Source organism: Crocuta crocuta, unplaced genomic scaffold, assembly GCF_008692635.1.
Source record: "Crocuta crocuta isolate KB4526 unplaced genomic scaffold, BGI_CrCroc_1.0 scaffold64, whole genome shotgun sequence".
In the NCBI taxonomy this organism is placed as follows: Eukaryota; Metazoa; Chordata; class Mammalia; order Carnivora; family Hyaenidae; genus Crocuta; species Crocuta crocuta.
The window spans coordinates 12,040,933-12,056,380 of NW_027530640.1; the positions used below are offsets into that span (position 1 = coordinate 12,040,933).

At 53.9% G+C, this 15,448-nt stretch overlaps 1 protein-coding gene across 1 annotated transcript in view; it reads right to left on the minus strand.

Annotated features, from left to right (window-relative positions):
- Nucleotides 1-15,448, minus strand: part of NRG2 (neuregulin 2) — a 185,783-nt gene that overhangs the window by 283 nt on the left and 170,052 nt on the right. The window contains exons 6-11 of the mRNA XM_077768888.1: nt 13,019-13,042; nt 9,132-9,234; nt 6,669-6,792; nt 6,221-6,348; nt 5,167-5,394; nt 2,842-3,021 (exon numbers count right to left, since the gene is read on the minus strand). Of these exons, the coding sequence (XP_077625014.1) occupies nt 2,842-3,021; nt 5,167-5,394; nt 6,221-6,348; nt 6,669-6,792; nt 9,132-9,234; nt 13,019-13,042 (787 nt within the window). The remainder of the gene's footprint in view (nt 1-2,841; nt 3,022-5,166; nt 5,395-6,220; nt 6,349-6,668; nt 6,793-9,131; nt 9,235-13,018; nt 13,043-15,448) is intronic.

A 15,448-nucleotide genomic window follows, 5' to 3' on the forward strand; every position in this document is an offset into this window, starting at 1 on the left:
CTGCTCCCAGGTCCCATTCACATTTGTGAAATGAATGGGTGACAAATTAGATGAAGTTCTGGCCTTAGACTCTTAGTAGGTATTTTGGAATCCAGAGCAGGTAACAAAGCTACCAAATTACTTGATACAACTACTTGGGGTCATGAGAAGGCCAATGGGTTCACCAAGAGGTCATTCACAATTAGTGGGGTTCACAAAGAGGTCAGTGGGTTCTCTGGAGTCATAGAAGTGGTTTCTGACTGAAAATTTAGAAGGTAACAGCAATTCAGAGCCCTCAGAAGGGTCATATTGACACTGAGGGCTCCTGAAAAGGCCAATAGGTTCATCAAGAGGTCATTCACGACTATTGGGGTTCACACAGAGGTCACAAATCACATAGAGGAATTATTGGCTGCCAGAAAAATTTAAAGCCAACAGCAAACTCAGAGCCTGCAAAGGGATTTAAATGAGATAATCAGATGGGCCCTGGGAGAGGTGATTTGCAGGTTTATGTACGATTTAGCTCTTTATTTTCCTTTGTTTTTTAATAACAGGTACTTCCCCCCCCCCAGGACCCCCACAATGAACACCATGACTTTAGTTCCTTCTTTACTTTTCCCCATCACCTCCCTTCATCCAGTTTTTGCCACTCTGCGTGATTCAAGAATGCAAGGCACAGGATACCAACATCATCATCAAATTAGCCAATAGGCATCATATGCCAGAAGCAATACTGGGTGCTTTATATATAATCTCCACAGTAACCCTTTGAGGTAGGTATCAGTATCACCCTCTAATAACTGAGGAAACAGCAGCCTAGAGAAGTCACATAGCCCGGGAGGGGCAGAGCTAGAATTTGAACTCAGCCCCTCTCAACCTGAATTAAGCCTCTCTGTCCCTCACATTTGTAGGTCTCCAAACTGACCACACACGTTCTGGGGGCAATCACGCATGTGTGCACACATGGCAATCACCTAGGCTCTTTGGATAGACGGCTCCCTTAGGTCTGGCTGGAACATAAGGGTTCCTGGCACTGGTTTAATAAATTAATCAACGAAGGAAAAGGCTTCTTCACCCTGGCCATCTGCCTTCTCCATGCCTTCCTCAGAGACTGCAGGTATAGACAGGCCCTGGCTCTGAGAGGGGCTATAAAGTTGGGAAAAGCACAACACCCTGTGGGCTTACAAGCTGCAGCAGCTGTGGTCTTCCTGGCAGCCAAGGGTACCCATTATGCCACCCTGCATGTCCAGGATTTGCCTGTGACATGTTTGAGGCCCCAAGGGTCATCTTGCCTCAGCTGCCCCAGTGCCAACCCCACAACCCTTCCCTCCTCACCCACATAGGCCCGGAAACTGTTGCCTCAGTCCAGCCCAAAGAGCTCCAGGGCAGGAAGTGGGCCAGGGTTCTGAGGCTGAGCTCAAAGCAGAGTAATCTGCATCAGCCCCTTGGCCAGGTTCCCCTGAAGCCAGGGGGGATACCTGGTGAATAATCTTCGAGGAGGGTTGGAGCCTGTCCTGGGAGCTGAAGCCAGGGAGATGAGAGGGAAGGTCTCTCCCTCCCAGGGCCTAGCCTGGCCCTCTCCGGTCTCCGCACCAACATCCATCCATCCATCTCCACCCAGGTCCTCATTCTGTCTTCTCTCCTTACCTGGGGCTAGGCACACACAGTCAAACATGAGTTATTTCTGATTTTATTTATAATATAAAAATGTTCAAGTGTCAACAGTCAGGTGTTTGGACATTTCAGGGCAGGGTTCTTTGTTTGTCTGTTTGTTTAAACAATTACCTTTTTCGACAAATTAGCAGTGGACCCAGTTTTGCGGGGTGGGGAGGGAGTGGAATTCATAGGTGACTTGGGGTCTGGAAGGAAATGGTGTTACTTTATTGCTAAAAGGGGAATCAAATACACTGTGGAGTGGCTCTTCTCGGTCCCAGTGTGACCATGCATCCAATCTAAAGAATCTGAAATGCAAAGGACATGCAGGCATAAAATAGAAAAGACAACCTGTAAACGAAGGTGCTGCAGAGGACGGAAGGGCATCCTGGAGGCCACAGGGGAGGAGGAGCTGGAACTTTGGGGGCCCTGGCAGAGCTGCCCCCTCCCTGGGGCCGGCGCTGTTGGGAAGACCTCTTTCTCAGTGCCCCCTCCCTTAGCAGCTGTGAGGAGCGGGGAGGCCCCCCTCCCCATTCTGGTTGCTGTCGCTGGGCCTCAAGTCTCCTCCTGAAAGTTACCTGACCTCAACTCTAGCTCCAAGCCTAGGATCCCTGCCTTCTCCTCAGGGTGTCTGGGGCCGAAGACCTCGCCTGGGGGCAAAGCTACTGCTGTCCTCATTTCCTTCCTCAGGGCCAAGGCTCTTCCAGCCCCCACCCTTGCCCCCACTAGCACCCAGCAGCCTTTTCTTTGCAGGCTTCCTCCCACCCCTGCCAGCTGGGGATCCTACGTTCCCCTCACCCCCACCCCACCCCACAACCCAGACTTCTCTCCAGGAGCTCCAGATTAGCGTACAGCAAAAGGCACCACAATATAGGTTTCTATTAAAGAGTCAAAAAATTGGCCCATCTCTCTTTTTTTTTGTTGTTTCTTTTTTTTTTCCGAAGCTGTAAATCAGGATGTTACATATAAATAGTTTCCCTATAAAAACGTCTTTGCCGTTAGCTAGTATTATAAGACAATTTTTGCTAAAATGAAAATAAAACATTTTGTTATACCTTTTTCCTTTTATAGAAAATAAAAATATTTTTATTTCTTTTTTTCCTCCTTTCTCTCTCCAGGCGGTGGTCTCTGTTCTCCTTAAAGACAGTGGGGCAGGCGAGGCAGAGGGGGGCGGCTGGGGCCCCTAGAGGGGCGCCGAGTCCTGCTTGCCCCGCGGGGGCGGCCCGCGGCTGTGTCTGCTGCTGGCCCGCGTGCTGTGGCTGTCCAGGGAGTAGTAAGTCCTGCTNGGAGTTGGGAGACGTGATCTCAAAAGTCGGCACCTGCGTGGCCAGCGAGTAGTGGAAGTCCACTGGAGAAAGGCGCGCGGGCGTGGTCAGTGCTGACACGTACCTGCGGGGAGATGCAGAGGCGTGGGCCGGGGGTTACGGGGTGGCAGGTTGCGGTGGAAGGGGTGGGCCGCGACCGAAAGCACTGGCAGTGCCTGGGATCCCGCCCGCCCGAATGATAGTGTCAATCCTCAGTGACCGTAAGCAATTTCCTTAACCTACCCCAGGCTCAGTTTCCTTATGCTTTAAGAGGGGCTAACCACAGTGCGCATTCGAGGCCTTTGGTGGAATGATTCCATAAATGTATCACATGGGATGTGCCACTGCCTGCCCGATGCTCCTCCATGAATGGTCCTTTTGGTGTGAGGGATGCTCACAGTCACCAATATTCTTGAAATGTTACTTTGGGTCAGGCTCAGGCTCAGGCTGGGGCATTTTACATGCACCATTTCGTCTAATCAGTAATTCTGTAAGACCCTTACCTTAGTCCCGTACCACACATGAGAAAAATGAGACTCAGAACATTTTAGTGACTTGCTCGAGGTTCACACAACGGGGAAGTGGTAGGGCTGCGATGTGAACCGATGCCAGGCAGGAACCAGGACTTAACACTTCCCTGCTCTCCAGAGTCCTCATTACTCTCTGAATCGTCTGACTTCCCTCTCCCACATGGACAGCCAATTAACCGCCCTACCCCATCTTCTGGAACACCCCCTTTGCCCTGCTCTACCACATCCTGGGCCTAGTTGTTCACTCTGGTTATTCCCCCACTCCAGGGTCTCTCCCCCACTGTGCAGTTTCCAAAGCAATCTTTTAAAGTCAGTTTTGCTTAAGGAGGCCCTTCCTGCTTACCCATCCAGGGCCCACATCCTAAGCAGACCCCAGGGCCATCAGCTATCTCTGTGGCCCCAGCCTACCTGTTCAGGCCCAGCTCCATTCTCCCAGCATCTCACCCTGCTCTGGGCATCTCACTCACTAGCCATGTTCTTAAGTGCCTCTGCTAGTAGACTTCAGGGTCCTCCCTTGCCTGGAAAGCTCTCCCTATCTCTCTGCCTCCCAACCATCAAGAAGTCCTATTGCTTTGGTAACAACAGCTACACCTAGTGTAGCTAGGTAGGAGGCAGAGAGCTTTGTGCACGTGATCTCTGATGGCCTTCACAAGACCCATGTATGATAGGTATTGTTTTTCATGACCCACAGCTGAGGAAACAAGGCACAGGGATGATCAACCTGCTTTAAATCACACAGGTGGTGGAGTTGGGCTTTGAACGGTTGGGTTTGGAAAACCTGGCTGCTTCCTAGAGCCTGCAGTTCGACTGGGTCTATCTGTCCTGGTGGGATGGCCTGTGCTTAGTGCGTTCCATAGCTGTGAGCTTCAGTGGTTTGTGTCCATGGCTGGGAGCTTCTCAGGAGCAAAAACGAGGTGGACCATCTCTGAATGCCCAGGCAGGCCTGCTCAGTGAGGGCTGGCATGGAGTAGGTGAAGTAAGAGCTGGAGAGCATTTCAGTTCAGCCTGGAGTTCCCAATACTGTGCACCTTTTCTCCTCCCACAGATCCCTCTTGCTAAGGGACACTGGAGGGCTGAGTAAGGTAGAGGGCTGGCCTCCTAGGACTCCTGGCTTGGAGTCAGGGAAGAAGGGGAGTTTCCTGGTTCTCACTGCATCCATTGCTCGGAAACCCGATGGTGTCTTGATCCCCGGACCTTGTTGCTGATACTGCCAGGGCCTGCAGTCCTTGGCTCAGGCCCAGCCTGCACTGGTCATTCTCTTTGCAGACAGCCTCCCCTCCCACCCTTCAGTCTGCTCCATCTTGGTGTCTTTCTGTTCCCACTGGGACATGGAGCCTCTGGGTGACACCAGGGTCAGGCTACCATATGTTCTGGCATGTCCAGAACAGCCCCTGTTTGTTCCTGATGTTCTAGTGCAACTATAACATCCCCTTCTACTTTGAAAAGTGTCCTGGTAGGAAAATTAAATTAGATGGTCACTCCACACCAGGGTCCACTGGCCCAGACTTGGTCCCAGTCTGTCATTAACATGCTGATGACCCTGAGCAGATCATTCCACCTTTCAGGGACCTTGCTTGCCCATCTGAAAAAGGGACATGAGAATCTTTGGAGTGTCTCTGAGGTCCCCTAAGGGTCAGCCCTGGGTCAACGGGGCCAGTCTCTGGCCAAGGTGGGGCACAGGTCATGAGATAGGAACTGACCTCTCGCTGTGTGGGGAGTCGCGCAGGGAGTCAATGGAGTCATGGTAAGGTGGCACGGCAGCCCTGCGCCGCTCCTCCAGGCTGTAGGCTGCTGCCCGCCGTGCCCGGGCCTCCACACACGCTGGGCTGTTGCATTTGCTGGTGCCCACTGATGACAGCATGATGCCCGACTGGGAGTCAGAGGTCAGGCTTTCGGAACGTTCCAGGCTCCACGTGTGGCTCTCATGCCTGGAGAAGCCAGGTGGAGGTGAGGTGAGGGATCAGGAAGGGGCAGAACAGCCTAGCAGGTGTGCTCCCAGGTGCACCCCCTTCCTGGTTCTTTGCTTCACTTCAGGCGCCCTCAGCTCACTGCCCTTCTCCACTCTGAGCTGACATGTAGTATGATGTAGGGAAAAGGAGGGCTAGGGTCCTGTAGATGGGTGCACCCCAACATGTGTAAGCCTTTTCTTTTCCTCTGTGCAACCAACCTCCCCCTACCCTCAACCCGGGGGCTCGTGTCTGGGACCCTTCCATTCCCATGATCCCTAGCCACTTATGTCAGGAGCACAGCCCCAGTGGCCAATACATGTGGGCCTGGCCTATTCCATGCTGCTCCCCAGGGAAGAAGGAGCATGTTGTGAGCTGTATGAACCTTTGTGCTTGGGTGGACAAAGAAAAGGAAGTGAAGGTAGACTAGGTTCATAAGGGCAAACTCAGGAGAGGGCATCTAATAGGTCTGAGTGTTTGAATGAGGAGGGATTTTTATGCCAGATCATTCGGTGCTAATAAGGTCCAACCCAAACCACGTGTTAGGTGGGAGCACAGTGATACTGTTATTCCTCCGGGGTTGGTTTATACTGGAAAAGGGACTCTGGTCCCCTGAGGATGGATGAATGTTTGGTGGTGGGTTCTGGTCTGAAGTCCTCCACCTTTACTGTCTGACTCAAAAGGACCCTCAGTCCAGGGCCTAGCCTGGCTGGGGGGTTTCTTTGTGTCTTCGGGCAGATGTGTGCGTGCTTTCTGTGGGCGTGCATATAGGACTCTGCAAATCTCTGTGGGCCTCGGAGGTACCCACCTGTGGCTGGAGGTGGGTGTGGCTGTGGAACAGTGGTGAGAAGGAGAACAGGAGTGGCTCCCAGAGAAGGTGGTTTCCGTTTCCCTCCGGATGACGTGGTCTGTGGCTGGCACATTCTTGGAGATATACTGCAACAGACACAGTTGGGCGGGAGTTAGTGATGAGTGACTGATGAGCCCTCCTTCCGGGCACGGATGGGGAAGTGAAGCACTAAGCTTCAGGTTGGGGAGTGGTCCACTGGATAAGTGGCATGATGTTAGGGCAGCGGTGGCCCCAGCAGATCCACCCCTTAAGGAAGTGGGCAAAGCGAGGCCAGTCTGGTGAGGCTAGGCTAGGCTAGTGGGCAAGGCTGAGCACTGGATGGGCTGGCTTCTGCCCTGGTCCTTCCTTGCAGGGCACATGACAAAGGCTGGCTGTACAGTGAGGGGGTTCTGGTAACACCACTCACATCTGCCATCTGGATCTCCTCAGGGTCCAGCCGGGGATGGCTGGGTCCGTTGGCCAAGCTCCGATTCTGGTGGGCTGGGCACATGTTCTGCCGGAGGTGATTGTGCATCTGCTTCCGCTGTTTTCTGCACAGGAGAAGGGTGTGTTAGCTGGGCACTCCCCCCATACAATGTATGAAATTTCCCAGCTGCCCCTCCAGGGGAACTATTCTACCTCTGCCCTGGATGCCGGGGCAGCCTCCTGCTACCTCTCTACCCTGTGTCAGGCTGCTCTCAGCCAGGACCCCGCCGATCTGCCTCCTCCCATCACCACCAGCTTGAATTTAGCAGGACCTGAGCAGAGTGGTCCTGAGCCTTGGCTCTGCTGAGAGAGTAGAACTCTACCAAATCCTCACTGTGTAATCCTGGGCCAGTTACTTAAAGTCTCCATGTTTCACTTTCCTCATTGTAAAGTGGGGTGGCCATTTACCCATTCCAAAGTCTCCTCAGAATTAAGAGCAGATAAAATATTCTGGCACCCGCCCACCTACCCACCGATTGATTGATTGATTCATTCATTCATCTGCTCTTTCTTGGGTTTTTGCTATGTGCCAGATGCTGTTTTGGAAGAGTGAAGGGGACAGACAGAATCTCTACCCTCGTGGGGCTGGCAAGCCAGTAGGGGAGGCAGATAATAAACACATAAACAAGATACTTTCAAGTAAAGAGCAATGAGAGAAATAAAACATGGTGCTATGGTCACCGGCCTGTGGGACTACTTTACATTGGCCATATCAAGTGCCCAGCACATTTGTTCTGTAATCAACAAGTCTAATCATGTCATTCCCACTTAAGACCCCTCACTGGGGGGCACCTGGGTGGCTTAGTTGGTTAAGCGTCTGATTTTGGCTCGGATCATGATCTCATAGTTCATGACTTTGAATCCCGCATTGTCAGCTCTCTGCTGTCAGCACAAAGTCTGCTTCAGATCCTGTGTCCCCTTCTCTCCCTGCACCGCNACAAGAAAAAAGCAACAAAACCCTTCCCTGGCCCTCCCTCACTGCCCTCTCACTGCCCTAGCTTGCTGTATCGTTGAGGGGCTTATTTCTGACCCTCCACCGTGCTGCCCTCTCTACTCATTGGGCCTCTGCACGTACTGTTACATCCCACTGGAGCACACTCTCTACCTCTTCCTCACCTGCTAACTCCTGCTCTTCTCTTAGGCTCAGCCTAAATGCTTCCTCAGGGAAACTCTTCTTGCCCTCCTGTCAAAGTTAGGCACCTCTGAAGTGTATCTTATCACCCTGGACATCTTGCTTAGAGCACTGGCCATGTGCCTGGTGCAGGGCTTGGTATCTAGCAGGCAGTGAATGAAAGTTTCTTGAAGAAATGAGGTTAGAATAGGGAGTTGCTCTTCTGCTAGTTCTTGACCCCATTTTTCGTACTTGGGCCTAGTCTCCTCTGGGCTCCTTGAGCCCCAAATCCCAAGGCTAGCAGGGCCTTAGATCCCATAGATAGGTGTGGCAGGAGTCAAGACCAAGGGACTCAGTACCCTAAATGGTGGCTATGCCCAGACCTTGCTTTCTGGATAAAATGGATGGGACAAACCTATCATTTTCTCTGCACTCCATCACTCTACAAACTTCATTGGCTCCCTCTCATTTACTGAATAAACCCGGGCTTCCTAGCTTGGGATTCAATGCCCTATGATACTTGCTAGGTTCTAGCTGTCTTTTTATACTCATGCCTTTTTCTTGACCCCAGACTTACTCCACCTACTGTGGAATGCTCATGCTCTAGGAACACAGCTGACCCTTTCCCACAGTTGTCTGTCAGTGTGCACTCTTCTATAGGAACTGCCAGCACTCCTTCTGTCCCTTTCTTTCCCTTGCTCCAAAGTTATGCCCCATCTTTCCTCTGCCCAGAAGGGACCCAGCCCCATCTTTTCTGTGCTGTGGCCTAGCTGGCGCCCAAGTGAGACAAGGCAGTCCCTCATGAGGTCTCTTTTCCCACTGGGAATGTAGCCTTCCTTTCTGTGCTTCCTCACTCCCAACACTGCTCCAGCGCCAGCCTGATTGACAGGGCTGATGCCCCTCACAGTGTCCTCTGAGGCCTGTATTATGATCCTTCCTGCTTTACGGATGAGGACTCAGAGAGGCCCGTCAGTTTACTCAGGGTCATGGTAAATGGAAGAGCTGGATTCAAACCCAGATCTGTTTTCTTCCAACATTTGTGCTCACAACAGTTCTTGTTCAGTCCTCTGGGGCCTGTCTCCTCTACCCTCTACTCCTGCTTCTTGGCCCAGCCCTTCCTCCCCACACCAGCAGCAGCAGCGGCCCCTGAAGGGGCTGTGGGGGCATAAGGGGGTGGCCAGCCAGACATGGGGAAGGAGTGTATGTGTGAGCAAGAGACACTGTCTTCACAAAAGCAGCCCAAGAGGCCCCTTCTTAGTTGGCCTACTGCAGGCCTGAGTGTCTGACACTCACTTGGTCTTGCAGTAGGCGACCACACAGACAATGCCCACGACCAGCAGAGCCACGCAGATGCCGGTGATGGTCAGGACTCTCTTCTGGTACAGCTCCTCGGCTTCTGCAGAGGCAGAAGAAGAGGATGTGAGGGGGCAGGGCAGGAGGCAGATCCATGGGGAAAGTGATGCAAAGAACCCACCCCCACTGCCCCCAAAGCTTCAGGCTCCCTCCAGCTCCGGGCCTCCCGGCTCCTTTGCGTCTCCTCCTTCCCCAGCTAGTCCCTCCCTTCTTGGATTGCTTTCTGTGGCCCTGACATCCTCCCACCCGTGATCGGGTCACAAGTGACTATCCCTGAATTCACCGTCCCAAACCCTTCACCCTGCCCAGAGCACATGAATGGAGAATGCAGGGGGTGGGGTGGGTGGGATGGAGGTGAAATTCCAAAGGCCACAGGGGAGGGCAACCCAGCTTGGCCAGCAACCTTGTCCTGCTCCACTATGGCCTGGTGGCTTCAAAGAGCCTGGGTGGGCTGGGGAGAGCTGTTCTTCAGGGCAGTGAACATGTAGACCCTGGGCAAAGGCCTGGCTTGCCCTTTCCGCTTTGCTAAGAAAGGCAAGGACGTCAGACAGGACATCAGACCCAGAGGCTGGACTTAGGAGGGAAGCCAGGAGCAGGGACAGAGAAGGCCAGGCCCATGGAGGAGGGCACAGAGAGAAAGGCTTTGATTTGTTCCTGCAGCCTAGGCAGTATGGGCCCCTGGCCCATTGCAGCCTTTCCCTTTGCTTTTGAGAAGCCCACGAATGGCAGCATAGCCCCTGGTGCCTAGGACAGTTCTTGTGCTCAAGGAGGAGCCTCCCCCCTTTCTGAGGAGCTGAGCTAGGCTGGGTCTCAAAAAAGAACCAGCCATCCCTTCCACCTCCTGCTTCTTGGTGGGGCAACTCTTGCCCATCTAGAGCAGAGAAAACCAGGAGGAAGAAAAGGAAAAAGGTGACAGCAGCAGTCTAGACATCCCCTGTCCCCACCTGCACCTGCCAGCTGCCCCCTCAGCATGGCCCCTTCCCCTCAGCACAGGGATAGGTGGAGGCGAGACCCAGCACCGTGGTAGAGCCCTGGGAAATGTCCCTAAATCCTTGGACTTGTGGCACCTCCTGTGTACACCTACAACCAACTCTGGGAGTACAAACCCTCTAGACACACATACCTGAGGGCTCTGCCTATGCGTACACAGACCCCTTCACAAAGATACACTCATACATGTCTAGAGAAGCACACACACACACACACACACACACACACACACACTCATGCAATCTTAAACAACCCTCCACCCTGGCCCCGCCATCTCTGGGCTCTGCGGTCCATATCCTGCCTCTGGTTCTCATCCCTGCCCACCCCCAGTCCTCTCCAATGGGGCATCTGTCTCTGTCACTCCTGAGACCACTCTGGTCTTGGTCATTAACAACCACCACTGCCAAGTCCTGTGGTCATTTGCTTCCCTCTCGGCCAACTCCCCCTGTTGGGCCCACTCCCCCTGGATGGCTCTTCTCTCCTGGGTGTTGCCCTCCTTCAAGGGCTGACTTGTTCAGTTGCTGCTTCCTACTCTTGTATGCAGGCTGCAAGGTAGAAGGGCCCAGAGCTCCCAGGCTTCTTTCCTTTCTCCACCTGCTCTCTTTCCCCTCATGATCTCACCCAGCTCAGACTTTAAATACCAACTCTATGCAGGCGACTCTCATATTTGTATCTGCTGCCCTGGCTTCTGCCTGAGCTCCAGACTCCTCTACCCAAGGGTCATGGCCAACCAGCAGTGCTGATTCCCTAGCTTCTTCCCAAACCTGCTCCTGGTCCTTCCCACATCGTCAGTGCTCGTACCCCCTTCCCTATTGCTCAGGTCCTGACGTTGGGATCACTGCTGACTACTCCTTTCTCCTTGCCTGCTCTGACACCTGGTCCTTCAGCAAGACTTCCCAGCTCTGCCTCCCAAGTAGCTTCTGGATTTGACCACTTCTACTGCTTCTAGCTCAGTCCGGCATACTGTCATCTCTCATCTGGATAGCGGGTCACCTTGTGACAGGCTAGACCCTGCTTCCGCTGCTCCCCAGCCTGTCTTCCAACCGAGTCTGTTCTCTGTCCCCAAGCCTTCAGCTCATCTACTCCTCTGCTTCAAACTCACAGTAGCTGAACCCGGCAATTCGAATACAACCCAGAGATCTGCCATGGCCTACAAGGCCTGGGTTACCATCTCATCCCTCCTTTTACATCTCATAGGTGGTCCAGTCGCCATGTCTGCCATGCCCAGAGTTGTGGCATCCCTTCTGTCCACTGGACAAGGCAAGCCCGCTCCAACCCCGCTATCCCTAACTTGCCTCAGACATTCTCCTCCAGTTGGTTGCAGGGCTGGCTACTTTTTTATCAGGTTTTAGCACAGATGCTACCTCATCGCATAAGCCTTTCCTGGCCGCATAGCTAAAGTAACTCCGTCCCCAGCTTGGCACCCTCCCACTACCTTCTTTTATTTCCAGTATAGCACTTACCACCACCTGCTATCTTTCCTGTTTGTTGTCTGTCTCATCCTGTGAATTTGAGTGCCAGGAAGGCAGGGACTCTGTGGCAGATCGCCAGAGTCTGGCAAATTCTGGGGTTCAGTAGATGTTCGTTGAGTTGGTCCACAGATGGACATACAGACCGCCGTTACAGGCACGCACATTTTTTTGCGCACGCGCACACTCACCTCTGCACCCTCCCAGTTCCACCTGCACAACGTTCAGTGCTTAACACAAAGATGCCCTGCTGTGTGCCTCTGGGCACTCAACATCCTGCACTGAGAGACCTACCAAGGCATGGGACATCCGCCCCGCCCACAACACTCACAGCCCGGCAGGCTCACCTCCCGCACCGTGGCACCATCACACACGGACCACGCGGACTCACCCCTCTCCTCCCGCCCCGTCACCGGCAGCACATAGACACACTCTTCCACAGACGTTTAGCTCTGTCTTCCGAGGAGAGCTGATAGGGCCTGGGCAGTGAGGGAAGTAGGGCCTGTCCAGACCTGCCTCAAGGATAGCCTTTTCAGAACTGCAGGCTGTGCGCCCCATCTGAGGTCTGACCCCACCGAAGCCTTGACCCCTCTGAGCCCCTGCATCTCTCCATGTGAGGCCTGGGTGGAGCCTTCCAGCTCAGGGAGAGGACAGAACGACTCCGAGTCCCTTTCCGTTCAGTGTGTCTCCCGGGGCCACAGGGAAGAAGTGGGAGGGAGGGAAGGTTCTGAGCTGGGGGGCAGGAGGGTGAGCACCGGAGGGCAGGTCACCCTCGACCCTTACGTGTCTTGCCCACAGGTGAACACGCATGCCATTGTGGAGACAGATCATGGAGGGAGTGACAGCCTCAAGCAGATGGCAAAGCCTGGCAGACAGACACAGGGCAGGGGGCAGAGACAAATGGGCATTATTAGCTGCCAGCGTGGCACAGAATGAAAAGCAGTGGAAATGGAAGTGGGAACAGGAAGGAGAATTAAAGTCAAATTAAAGAGGATGCCTCTCTGCACAACTCTCCAAGCCGGGATTTTGTGGCTTCTGGACTCCAGCTCTCCAGGGGTCTATCTCTCGTCTGGCCAACCTGTTGGGCCACATTAGCTCCTCCTCCTGCGAGGCCTTAGGCAGGGGATGCCACTGTACACTGGGGGCACGGTCTGAACCCCGGGGGTGCTTCGCTATTCCGAGCTTCTGTTGTCTGTCCCAAATCAATGCAGTGTATGATAGGACATCTTGGGAGGGCCAGGGGAGATTTTTGGAATCATCCCTTTAACATTTTTTTGGAAAGTAAAGCAAACATCCAGCACACATGGTGTCAGAGACTGTGGAGAGGGGTGGAGTGGATGGCACTGACTGACACATAGAGCTCCGTACCCTTTAGTTCAAATCCAAGATGCTCTGGCAGTGCAGAAGAGAGCAGGGTCAGAGAGGGGAGGGGATGGAGGGAGAGATACAGAGAGAGATGGGGAAGTGGGGAGGGCAGGAGAGAGAGAGAGAGAGAGAAAGAGAAAGAGAGAGAGAGAGAGAGAGAAACGTTGGTCAGGACTCTTCAGACACCAGCAGCCAGCCTGTGAGGTGAAAGCAGGTTAGTGGCGTCCCCTCCCGGCCTCCTGAACCCTGCCCTGGCACCCAGTCCCCAAGAGCCCTGATGGGGGTAGAGAGAGGAGTGTTAGGATCAGCAGGCAGGGCAGGTTCTTTAGAGATGAGCCATGGGGTTAGTACCTGGTGGGAGGCGGAGGCACAAGAGTCAGTCGGCAGATGTCCCCAGAGAGGAAAGGTGAGTGGGGGTGCGGCTCTGAGGAGTCCCTGTGTTCCTTCTCCTCCCAGCTCCAGTACCAGGCCTCCCACACTCCCACGCCCTTCCTGGAGACGATCTGCTCAGCCCTGAGCTCGTTCAGGGGGCCCTTTTTTCTGTCCAGAATGAGGGCACGAGGTGCCCAGACTGGTCCTTGTCCCTTTCCTGCCTCCAAAGTCCCATCTCCTGGAAGCATGGAGACTCCTGAGTTTGTGGGGAGAGGCTTGAGGCAGCAGGCCACTTCTCCACCTGACACCTCCAACATGCTAGATGCCTACAGGGCCTAGACCTTGGGGTCTGGGCTTGATTTTACCACTCAGAAGAGCAAACTGCAACTTCTAGGAAAAGACAGGTGGGTTCACCTGTGGAACACGTGTGTCAGATGGTGAGCGAGTTGCACTCCAAAGTCGATCATGTTGTAAATGTGCACTTTCAGAGCCCCACAAGGTGGGCCCCCATGCCATCGAGGGGTTAGATCAACGGGCCCCACCCAAGGGTCAGCCCTTCCCCAGACCCACTGTGTTTCCAAGTACACCGGGCCTATCCACCTCTCAGTGTCTTCTCTGTTCAAATTGGAGCTCTGCCACCCTGCCATACTTAGGAATCATCCAGACCAATGGGATTGGACTCTGGGGTGGGAGCCCAGATATCTCAACACTGTTTCTGAAAAGCTCACCTACCATTCTAATGTGACCAGCACCTGTCTGTAGGCTCTGAGTTTCAGTTTTGTCCCTAACATGCTGTGTGCATGTGGGCAAGCCTAGTCTCTGTTTCCTCAACTGTCAAAAGTATGTATACGTAGGGAGAGACGTGGGAGGCCTGGACAGGGGGAGGCTCAGTGTGTGTGAAGGGGCCCAGTCTATGGCCTCCCCACGTGCAGTCAGCTCCGTGAGATCCAGGGAGGAGGTGAACTTGGGTTCTGATGCTCTCGTCTCCTGTAGGGGAAGGAGAGCATGGGGGCCACCAGCTGGAAGTCCTGTGCTGTTCCTGCTGATTGAGTCTCTGGGCCTGACTAGTGAATCATGAGGACGGTGACCACCTGGAGTAGGGAGCTGGGGACCAAAGCCTTTGAAGAGTTTTCTTCTGCTTCCTTGCTCTGGGAACCAAGTAATAGCAGCAGCAGCAGCAGCAGCAGCTTCTGTGCCTCCTAACTGACCTCCCCTTTGAGTCGAAGGCCCATATGGTTTTGGGTGGGCCATTGGTGACTGACAGGAGTGGTGATGTCACTGCCAGAAGGCAGCCCTGCTCTCCTCTCACCGGGGATGGATTCTGAGGGGCCGGTGTCTATATCTGCTCCTGTCAAAGATGCTCCCCACTCGTCATATTCATAGGTGGCCTCTCAGCCGGGATAAACAGCACCACTGAGTCACAGACAGGTCCTTTGCATACTGGGCAGACATTTGCATACTGACCAGTAACCATGGCAACCTGATGCTGGACTCCCAGCAGGTCCAGGTTTACCAGATGATACACACAGTCTCCATCCTGGACACGTCCTGTGACACACAGTTACAGGGGCCTGGCTGGGGAGGCCAGGACGTGGGCCCCTGATGAGAGCATGTGCTCATGTGTTTGTGCAGGCGTGTGCTTATGTGTATGGGTTCTTTTCACTTGGCGGGGGGGGGGTGGATTAGCAAAATGCAGGGTTTGACTCTTGGGAAATGGAGGGACTGTCAGGGAAAGAAGGAGTGCTACTCTGGCCCTAGGCTTTGTTTCCATGGACTCTGCAAAAGGTAATCTGGTCTAGAGGTTGTCTGGGCAGGGTGGCGGCAGGGGTGGAGGGAGTCAGCCCCTTTGCTCAGGACTGGCTGGGAGTCAGCCTCCAGGGTGCTGGTGGGGGCCCTCCTGCCCCCACCTCATGCCAGCTGTAGCTACCAGAGGAGCTCAGCTGCCGTCCATCAGCAGCGGCAGGCTCTCTGCTCAGCCCTCTGTAGGCATCGCTGCACTTCCATCCTCAACGACAACCCTCGAGGTGTAAACATTACTATCCCCATTTTAGAGATGAGAGA